This window comes from Tachypleus tridentatus, chromosome 9, assembly GCF_004210375.1.
Source record: "Tachypleus tridentatus isolate NWPU-2018 chromosome 9, ASM421037v1, whole genome shotgun sequence".
Taxonomy (NCBI): domain Eukaryota; kingdom Metazoa; phylum Arthropoda; class Merostomata; order Xiphosura; family Limulidae; genus Tachypleus; species Tachypleus tridentatus.
Window position 1 is genome coordinate 143258178 of NC_134833.1, and position 11746 is coordinate 143269923.

Sequence of the window (11746 nt, forward strand, 5' to 3'; positions counted from 1 at the left end):
TTCTATTCAACCCAACTTTATGACTGGCGCAACTGTGCATTACTTGTGTTAATTTTTAATTTTATTTATATTTTTGCATATTTAAAATTGGATAAATTATTATGGATCGAATATATGTGTTATCTCATACGTTGATTAGTTCGTTCAATATGAACTAGTATTTATTATTGTGTAGTTTCGTTCGTTTCGTATCTTAGACTAGTTTGCGTGAGAATATTTGTTTCCGAACAAACAAAATGCCGAGCAAAAAGAAGAAGTATAACGCCAGGTTTCCTCCCGTAAGTATTTCTTGTTTCACTATCTTTTTTTGGCTGAAATTGATATGAAAGTACTTTGTCGATGTCAAAATAAACTATATACATATATTAGGCTTAAGAAGTCAACATTATCTAAGTTGTAAATTTAGAGAGCCAAATGTTTATTTTTTTATTTACCATCAACGTTAATTAACCTTATCCTAAGAATATACGCTTTCAGTAACCTTCTATATACTAATGGATTGAATGTTGGATAACTTAATTACTAGTTAAATACTGTTGATAATCTGTAAGAGGGAACAACACATCTGTTCCACTACTATTACTAGGGCTGCTTGAAATGTCTCAAAATTATTCATCACTGACGAAGAATTTTTAGACGTTCCTTAACCGTATTAGTGACACTAATGAGTAATGTATTGGTCGGGTTATGAGTGTGGTTGCAAGTTCCAGCATTGTAAAGCCTCAAAGTAACAGGACATAAATTACAGAACCTTGGTTCTTGAATCTGGTATCATAGCTATTTTATTGTGCTTAACTAAAAACATTGACAGTCTTTCTTAATGGATTATATAATCATTTTAAAGTTACTTTTTATTCCATCAATACTACATCTTTGTGTTTGTACAATGTAAGGTATTTCACTTTCTTGCATATTTTTAGGCAAGAATAAAGAAAATCATGCAGACGGATGAGGAAGTCGGGAAGGTTGCAGCAGCAGCACCAGTTATTATTTGTATCCTTAAAAACTTCATTTTTTGTTGTCAGACCAGAAACTAATTACATGCTGCTTTCTTCTGAAATATTTTTGGTACCATGCTTTTCTACGAGTCAAGATTTGTTGTGATATATTGCAGTAATGGGTTCAATATGATCAACAGCTTACCATGGTGAAGCTCGTTTCATTCCTGGTTTCTCGCAGGTCCAGTGGATTTGTACACATTCCATAAAAATTACAATAAAATCCTTTTACAAAATGCAAACTATAGTTTCAGCATCTGAGGAAGCAAAAATTACTACTCAATATGGAAGTAGTTTTTGGCTTTTTAAATGCTTCATGGCATAATTACTTGCATAGAATAATTATTTACAAATTAAGTAAGTTATCAGTTGAATAAAAGAGTTAATCTACTAATTGGCACTAGTAAGACGCATCAATAACTAAAAAACTCCATGATATTAGTTTTTTAAATACTTGATGTAAATAAAATAATGTATATGCAAATATGCACAGGTGTTTGCACTAGTGTGTATTGATAAGAACTGGTTGAAGAGAAGTGCAGTGATTGATTTTGGTATTTCACTGTATTTGAGCATGATTCTAGAAAAGTGTTCAACCTCTACCAATTTGTTGGAGGTTATTTTTGCAGAGGGGATCTTCACTTTTTCAGATGAGATTATCATAAATTTTAATGGCATAACTTATACACAACAAATGGAGGCTATTTGGACCTTTTCAAACCCTTTTTTGAGCATAATAAAAATTTAAAGCTACCCTTTATTTTTCAGGAAATCATTGTTGTAAAGTGTTGCCCTCCACTGTTGCTGATGGCAACTAATTCTATTAGTCAGTTACCCTGTTAAAAGAAAAAAATCTTAATTGGTGCTGAGTTTGTCTTAAACTTGTTCTCTCATCATCTTATCTTCTGCACAGACAAATCAGGTCTTTGTCCTGTTAATTTCCAAGATAGTCTTGAAGATACTTATAAGATCACCTATTACCTTTCTATTACTCTGGGAGGATTAGACTACTGTATTCCTTTGAGATTCTGTTGTTAGACTTTGCCATTTTTAATTTAAGTTAGTGATTTGATTAACTTGATTAGCAATATTCATAAATTCAGTAAGAAAACTGAAATTGTTTGAAGAGACTATTTTATTAAGAAAAACATTCTCAATAAAAGTCTCTTCACACAATTTCATGTTTGTTTTACTGATTGGACCAGTGTCTGGAAGATGAGTTTTGAAGTGTATAAAGGTTAAACTGGACATTTTCCTGGTATGGCCTGGGGATGAAGGCAGGTGATTCAAGATATGCTGATAACATGTCAGTGTAGGTAAAATTCCTGTGATGATCTAATAGTAGACTTCTTCATGCCCCTGATGGATGGAGCTTTTATTATTGTATGCTGTGCATTTGGGATGTGAAAATTTGAAGTGGGTTTATTATTTGGGAGAAAAACAAAATTCTGGTGCTGTGGAAAAACTAGATTTAAGTGTGTTCGTTAATAAAAACCCAAAAACCATTTGCACTGTTAGGCTGTTATGAAAAGATCAAATATATTTCAAAGTTGTGTTTATAGGAATTTTAAACCTAAAATAAAATTATTGTGACTTTGCTCAAATTTCTGGAAAGTACTTTGTTAAGTTGTAGTCACACCACTATAAGAGCAGTGCCTACATACTTAAGAGCTGTGATGGGCATTTCAAATGTACTTTGTAAGAACAATGAGGAAATATTTGTAGCTTTAACTTGTTTCTTCATGGTGCAAAGCAATTAGGGGAACTTGATAAAGGTGTTAAACTTGTTAGAAACAGGAGCAGCTTTCAGTATTCTGCTCCTCCTGTGAATTTTCTGTTTGATTGGTAGAATGAAAACATTAGAAATACAGACTTGTATATCAGGATTGATAGAATTACTTTTAAATACAAACTAAATACCAATCAAAGCACATCCACCTGAATACTAGATAAGGTTCATAGTAGCTTGAACAAACTTACCTGAAGATAAAAGGCAGATGATTGTAAAAACTTCATCCTATAAACTTCAGTTGCTGAAATAAATTGCAAAATCACCAATATATGTTTCTATAATTGTTTCTGTGATAGACATTTGCTGCCTGTTTCACTGTCTATTCATATGAAAACTTGTTATTATTTTTTAAGCTAGAATGGTAAACGTGGGAAATGGCTTGATGTAATTTGTATGCCAGCTTGAATTGTTTTATTTAATTTTTTGTTGTTGGATACAAAAGGTATTACATACAAGTGATATTTAATAATACTAAAATTGCTCAGTATAATTCTCCGTCTAAGGGTGACCTTGTTAGGCTGATGACCTTCTATCACTTTGTGTTTTCCTATGTTTTAGTTTTCTTGAACTTCATGTTGTTAGCAAGGGCATTAGAACTGTTTGTGGAATCTCTTGTCAAACGAACCAGTGATATTACACGGTCCAGGAATGCTAAAACTCTCACCACTTCACATTTGTAAGTAGTTTTAAATAGCTTATTTTTGTAACTGAATATATTAGCATGAATTAAAATAATTAAAAATTCTTATGCATTTTTTACTGATATGAATAACTTACTACATCATTAAATATAATTTCGTAACAGATAGTTGTACCTGTAGCTAGGATCTTTAGCACTTTGACACTTTTAATACTATAAGTTGTGAAGTTTCATTGTAGTATTTTTTTTATATTTTGTTGTAATGACAAAAAAAATTGACACATGAAATTTCAACCTAAATGGTTTTTATTGTAAAAGCTGCCTTAGGCTCTGCATAATTTCTTTTCGTACTACATGCGTGAAAATATTATCATAACATACCATTTAGGAAAACAGGGCTGTTGGTCAATATAGGCTGTCCTATCCACTAAATTATCATTTAAATATTTATTAAGCCTTCAATTAAATGTACTGTATCCACCATATGTGAAAGTAAACCCTTCCAAAGGCTATAAGTACACCCTGTTAAAAAAACAAATAAAAACTAATGTAATTTAAAAAAAACACTTGTATCATATATAGACAAGTATGTATACATAAACTAGCTAGCTATAGTAATATAGAAAGTTGTAATATTACAAAAAGTATTTAAACAAAGAAATCAAAACTGAGTTATTCTAATTATGGTTAGTATGAGTATTAAAACTTTAATCAAAGTAAAGTACAGAACATTTTGAGCTTCTTAGGTCATTTTCATATTAACAAAAACAAGATGTATCATTAGGTAGAAGAAAGAAATAGGAGATTTCAGACCAAAGAGTTCTGTGAAAGAATTATAACAAGTTTCATCATATTTTGTCTGTATGCTTGTCTAGAAAAGTCACTTACTTAGATGAAATATTTGTTGAAATAGCAGAATTTTGATTTACCTCATAAACATGTATGTAATGAGTTGGGCAGTTTATAAGTACTATACATTTTAGTTTTACACTGCCAATACTATGAAATAGTCGTTGTTAATGTTTGGACATTTGTAAGGTGACTTTAAATGAATGATTTGTAGTCATCATTTTATTTCATCACAGTCTCTACAATTAAGTACTACCTCAGTTAATAAAAAAACTGTCTTGGGTGAAGATTATTTTTTATTTCTCAAAATTTATATTTTTGTTCCCTCCTTCTAAAGTTTTCACCATTAAGTACACAGAAAGATGACATACAAATACATCTTTAACTCAACCAATGTTAAACACCTCAGTCACATCTTCACTGACTCTTCTTTTTCAAAAGAAAACAATCGCAGCCTTTCCATTGCAGGTACCATCCTAGCAGCTCTTTCTGAATCCTATTGAACAATTCAGTCTTCTCAAAATAAGGAGCCCGAGACTAAATGTAACATTACAAATACGTGGTAGTCTGGAAAAGTGGTGATTCAAGAGTATTAGATTACATCACTTGTTTGATTAATTACTAGATATAACATTGTTTGACATAATTTTTAAAACAACACAAAATAGAAGTATTCAAATATGTATTCCCAAAAATATCAATTATGTATCTTGATGTTCTCCAATTTAAAAGTTGTAAGGAAGAAAAGTCTCGCAGAAAATTTTTCACAGAGTTTTGTGTGGATTGTAATTGAGTTGAGTTATTGTTTAGGCTTATGAATAACATGTTATGCTAGATAACTGTTAAACTTTTTTCCAGTTAATGGCACCAATTAAGTTTAAAACAACCTCTTTGACAGCATTATATACTATTGTTTGCTTTAATAACATTAAATATTAAGTAATCTGAGGAACTCTGAAATTTGAAGCGAGTTGATAATACTTGAAAGACGTATTTTAGCTGTTGTTTCATCATTTAAAAGTGTATTTCTCAAAGCATACTGAAGAATCAATTAAGTGCCTATTAATATGATTGAAAAAATTCTAAATGCAGCAAATTTTATTGTGTATTCACATATAGTAGCAGAATATAAGGTGTGTTACATTTTAATACTTTACCATGTTTCAGATGCAAACAGTATTACCTGAGTATTAATTTTGTTGTTGTAATTTTATTATCAACAGAAATATATTGATATATTTTTTTTTATGTCACTTGAGCTTGCATTTGTGATTCATCAAATAAAATCTCAGTTGTTGTATCTTTATTTCCAGACTAGAAATTGTTATGTATTCCTTAATTATTTCATGATACAAACCTTTTATCAGTCTTTGTTTCTTACAGGTTCTGGTATTTGTTCATGCATAGTCTCACAGTTGTGCATATGAGATTTGTGAACATAAGGTTGTTTGCCATCATGTAGTACTTTTTATTGACAGATACTTGGTCTTTATCATAAATGGTGAAATCTGTTGGCCTCTGTTAAGAGCTCTGATGTTTATTAAGTTTTGATTGCTAATCAAAATGTTAAGTAAGCTGGAAAAAATAAAAGTTCAAGTTTATAGTAATTAGCATAATAGATTAGGCTTCTTCTAGGTTTAACGAGAATTATCTGATAAACACTGTTAGTTTTAGTCCATAGTATTGGGATTTTCCAGACAAAATAAAGTACTGAGACATAAAATATGTATTTAGTTTACTGTTTATGTGACGTACTCACTAGTAACATTATAGGGTATAGCTTTTTTTTTTTTGCTTAAAATATTTGGATATAATGTCCCATTATAATGTGTGTTTGTTTTTTATGATATGCCTGAGTTTGATTTGTTATGCTTAATGTTTATCAAAAAGTTAATAAAACAAAATTATTTCTCTCTCACAGAAAAGCCTGCATTATAGCTGACCCACAACTTCACTTTTTAAAAGATTTGGTAGCATCTGTACCTGATGTTCAAATAGAAGAAGAGATGGCTACAAGTGGTGGTATTGAACCTCAGCCATCAGGTCCTTACCCAACTGGACATTCAGGGTACTTAAAATAGAAAGTGTTAAAATTATATTTTACTACTCGATGTAAAATTTTATGTAAGATCTGATTTAATTATATATAATTATGCAAAATGATGTGCATAGCCCTTTAATAATTGTTTTAATTGCATCCAGAATTTTTAAACCCTCAAGTTCCACAGGGTGCAGTCTATTGAATATCTAGAGTGTTCACATTGTTATAGTAATACAGAGCCATATTTTTGGTATTAATCCATAAACAATCACCTTTTTCCAAGTTTTAAAAGCCTCTTGTTACATGATGTATATTAAAATATTGTAGATAATTTATACAAGTCCATTATAATGTTTGAAAAGGTTCCAAATAATTTACCTTTTTTTTTTTTTTACAAGTTATTATACTCGAAACCTGTCTTAACTGTTAACATTTGTATCTTTTATGTTGTTAATATCTTTTTCAAATGAAGCGTGAGTATAAGTAAATATTCCTTGTCATAAGACAGTGGTTCTGTTTTCTTAACACCTTGTCATAAGACAGTGGTACTGTTTTCTTAACACTGCATTCTTGATTTAGTCCCTTAGATGTTCAAGAATTAGAAAAGCATATAATAACAGTATTTCAATCACTCTGCATATATTACATCCATTGCCAGCATAAGAAATACCTTCACACCATAATTATTGTAACAAATGAGTTATGTAAACAGTCTTTTGATTGTTATTGTATTTCTTGTATCGCAACTGGCTTCAAGAGTTCTGGAGAGCAAAACTTGTCATTAGCAATGAACATAGTGTGGTTGATTTACTATTGCTATTTACTCTGCTAATTCTTGATTTGTTTTTGTTTAAAAAATATGATAGGCCTAATGATAATGTCTTCTGAAAAGAATAATTAATTTGTATTTTCTCAGTTGGTTTATAAAATGTAAATAGTTGATTGTCATTGAATGAACACCTGAACAGTGTGGTGTATAGGATGTATTTCAGTGAATGTATTATACTTACTGATCATTCAATTCTAATTTTTTAGAGGCCGACCAAGAAATAGGCCTACTGGAGATGACAGTGCTGGACCAAGTCAATCAACAGCAGAGGACTCTGAGACAGCTAGTGATGAGGAGCTAAAAAATGATGATGAAGTAGGATTATTTTCTATAAATGTTGACTTAAATATAAAACTATTTTGTAAATAAAAGAGAAAATGTAAGAATTATGTGGTTATTAATACCTCGCTACTAACAGAAGTGTATGTGTGGGGGAGAGAAGCCCATCTCGAGGAGTGATTTCAGATGTTTAGACTAGTTGATTTGAAATTTAAGGTTCTCACCTTTTGATTATATTATTTAGAATGGTTATCTTTGGCATAGTTAATTTGTAGAGTATGGAATACCTTAGTAGAATCTTTTTGTCTCATTTTAAAGTGTAGTATAACATAATATTCCTGTCCTTATCTTTGGTAGATTTTAAGACTGTCATTCTCATCTGAGTAGCAACTGAGATATTATGGCAAAAAATAAAAAGTTGACCAGTTTTGTATTAAACATCACATTATTGTGAATAGTGATTTACTTATTCACATGTAAACTTGTGGTCATCTTTCAGATGTCAGTGTACTTAAATACACTACATTTTCCAAGATAATGTTGCTTTTTCCTGCAACTGTTTTTTACTTTATTGTATAAGTTCTGTTAGAAATACCATACAGTTTTAGTACCATTACCTGAACTATTGGATACCTGAACTATTGGAGTGACTGTCTACTGTAGAATGAACATTGACTATAATTCTAAATTTACTACACATTTGTGCATGAAATGTAACAAGTATTTAGTAAGATGTACAAGTCATCATATACTGAAAATGGATGTGCTGCCAAAGGATCTTTCTTGAAAGGCCTGGCATGGCCAAGTGGGTTAAGGCACTCGACTCGTAATGTGAGGGTCACTGGTTTGAATCCTCATCGCACCAAACATGCTCACCCTTTCAGCTGTGGGGGCATTATGGAATGAATCCCACTATTCGTTGGTAAAAGAGTAGTCCAAGAGTTGGTGTTGGGTGGTTATGACTGGCTGCCTTCCCTCTAGTCTCACACTGCAAAATTAGGGATGGCTAGCGCAGATAGCCCTCGTGTAGCTTTGCATGAAATTCAAAAACAAACAAACAATCTTTCTTGAAAGTACCTTTGGAGTATATAAAGAAAAATATCTGTGTAGGGAGAATACTGAAACACTTGTTAAAGATTCAAAAACACAACACTTGAAATACATCAACCTTGGCGTTTTCTGTGGAAGCAAACAGTAAGATTTGAATATTGCATTTGCTTGACCTGTAGAACCACTGAAATGCATATCCATAGTTTTTTTCAGTTTCCTTGTGTATTATATCTGGTGTTTAGTCTTCTCTACCATTTAAGTGTTACTAAATTGGCTAAGTATGGTAAAATGACATATTATAGAATATTTTGAATGTCATCCTGTAAAAGGCTGTGGCATGCATATTGTGACTTCTACTCATGCACATGGGCTTAAAAAGATCTTAACGTTAAATATTACAGTACCATTTAGAATAACTGATATCACTTGCTAAGAAAACCACCTCCTATTTGTAGCAAGTTAATAACTAAATGAGTATTTTTATATGTTCACCATTTGTACTAATCAAATGAATGGTGTTGGATACAGTATATTAATAAAATACTTTTTTATTATGACTGTTGTCAAAACTTCTCTCCTCTTCTAAGGATTCTGAAGATGGAAGTAGTGAAAACACTTTTGATAACCAGAGGATGGTACCCATCCCCAGGAAGTCTGTAATAACCCAGTCCGAAAGTTATGGAATTAACAACCTGTGAGTTATTATCTTGTTTTATTTCATCACTAAAAAACTGTAATGACTTTATAGAGTAAAGTTTGATTAGTTCTCAAAAACTAGCACAGTAACCTACAATTCTTCTAAACCATGTGCTGTCTGATCCATTGATGCAAGTTCAAACAGCATCCATTGAGATTAACTCTTAAATAGCAAGAATGGTGTAGGTAGCATCATAAGTTGATGGTTGTTGTGTAAGGGTTAATTTGCAACACTTGACAATGTAATACGTGTGATAAATGGTTACTTATAAACATATACTTTGTGTGTCTAGAAAGCCATAAGACATAATCTGGTGAAGAAAGCAAAGAATTCTAGTTGCAGATTTTGGCCATCTAGAAAAATAGTTCTGTTGTCGTGTAAGATAGGTAAACTCTGTGTATTTTAAGATATTTTTTATCTTTGAAATGATGGAAGAGTTTTTTCTTTTGATAAGCAAATGAAAAAGGAATTTACATAACACAATCATGAAACTTTTAAACATGTTGTGGTTACACAAAATTATATCGTGCGTTGTTATATGTCTTTATCTTTAATATACTTCTATGTTTTGACAAGATGTATTTTTCATGTACATAAAATAGAGATTAGGACTTTTGTATTTTGTTTAAGTATAGTGTAACATATTTAGGTGTTTTTAATAAGTAGTCTGTTCATCATGACATTAATAATGTTGCTTCACATCTAACTTGTAAAAAACCTGAGAAGAAAGGAGTTTTATATGTTGAATTTAAGATACATTATATATATGAAAATGAAAGACCTTAAATGTAATTCTGGATAAAAATTAAACACTATTTTTCAAGAATAAGCTCTTTGCTGACATGTAACTTAAGGTTTGTTTGGTTTCTCTTTTAGAAATACTGCCCCACAACTGAGTGCTCCTGCTTTAGTACCAACGTGTATGTTCAACACAAGCACAGATGATTACGATTCCTGAAAAAGAAACCTGTAACAAATGTATAATACATCTGTATGTGAATGTTAAAAATGAAATATGTCGAACAACATGACCTGTTTGTTGAAAGAAAAAAAAAAACTACATCATTTTGACACCAGGTGTCACAGGATTGAGAAGTTTGTTCTGTTACTGTCGGTGATTCAAACTGTTAGGAAACCAATAGTCTAGGATGTCAAAATGTTTGGATTTTAATTTTTATGAAAAGATCATTTGTTGAAGAGACAAAGCACTTTTTAGTAATTTTCAAAAATGTTTTTTTTTCTTTTGTTACTGATGAATTATCCGTTTCTTTTTCCAAATACATTTTAAGTAAAATAGAAGGACTTGCTTAAATTTGTGATTTATGGATTTTTAAAGTCCTTTCTAAGATTAAAATTATTAAATACTTCTCAGGTTTCAAAAGAAAGTTTTTTTTTTTTTTATTTTGTTTTGGTTTCCTATTTATGTTTAAAAAACAAAACGTCTTACTATGTAATTTTATCTCCTTGTATACTCATTTGTTACCTTGGTAACATAAATAGGTTTTAATTACTTGTGTGTTTAAAACATTACTAAGTGGTAAAACATTTTTAAGAGTATCTTTCAGGCATTCGTAAGCTTTTGGTTACCACAATAACAAATAATGTAAAAACTATTAAAAACATTACTTTAAAGTTCTCAGCAACACAAGAACTAGTTTTAAAAATAATTATTTTACACTTTTGTTTTACCTCAGTTAAATTTTCTGAACACTGCCTAGAGTATAAAATGACCATTTGTTTAGAAGATGTGTTAGCTTAATTTTTCTGTATAGTATTGATTTCTTTCCCTTTTAATGTAAATTCAGTGAATAAAATCTTTTTATTTTTTAAACATTATTTTAAACAGAAAGAAAGACTGTGTTGGTTATTGAATGGATAGTTTTCTTTAGAGAAAATTAAAAACATAGGGATGAATCAAATAATACCCTTCACAAGTCTTTTGTACTAAGACAGCAGTTTCAATATCAGACCAGGTGTACGTAGTAATAGAAAGTAATGTGTTTTTTTAATGTTTTCTGTTCTTTTATATATATATATTTTGTGGGGTTTTTTATGAAGTGAAAAGGTACAGACTAGTTTGAGTTGTAATTCTGAACAGATTGTGTAACATTAATATTCACAAATTTGTTTTTAACACAGTGCTTACTGATTTTTGTCAAACACAGAATTTACCTTTCTGGCAGTAGGAAGGGTCCGAGGCTCAGGTCCAGAAAGCCATTAATTTTAGTAAGACTGTTGGTAGGCATTTGGGCTAGCAGGGCTTGATCATTCAGAGTTTCTTCTTGCATGTATCTCTTTAGAAACTGAGCACAAACTAGTTAATATTGTTTAAAATTTTCTAGAATTTTTGCTACAGTTTTTCTTTTAGTTGGAGCTATGTAAAATCATTTAAGGCTTTGACTTTGTAGGCTACTTCCCAGCAATGCCATGTTGTTTATTGTAAAGATCTGAAAGTAATAAGCTCATACATAAGACACATTGCATGATGATATATTGGCTACTTTTACACAGAGGAGTGTGTTTTAGTGTAAGTTTCAAGTCATTTTGAGGAAACAGTTAGTGTTAAAAAGA

General features: G+C 30.7%; 1 protein-coding gene across 4 annotated transcripts; it reads left to right on the forward strand.

Annotated features, from left to right (window-relative positions):
* LOC143226559 (uncharacterized) lies at positions 1–11028 on the forward strand. Of its 4 annotated transcripts, none has more exons than XM_076457678.1 (7): positions 1–278; positions 921–993; positions 3349–3466; positions 6201–6347; positions 7356–7464; positions 9066–9172; positions 10052–11028. In XM_076457678.1, the coding sequence occupies exons 1-7, from the start codon at positions 237–239 to the stop codon at positions 10131–10133; spliced, it is 678 nt and encodes a 225-aa protein (XP_076313793.1). In that variant the 5' UTR covers positions 1–236; the 3' UTR covers positions 10134–11028. The 4 variants fall into 4 exon arrangements, with proteins under 4 accessions (XP_076313793.1, XP_076313797.1, XP_076313794.1 ...); XM_076457679.1 differs by having other exon boundaries at positions 10–278; positions 3373–3466; XM_076457682.1 differs by lacking the exon at positions 921–993 and having other exon boundaries at positions 5–278.
* Positions 11029–11746: the final 718 nt, after the last annotated feature.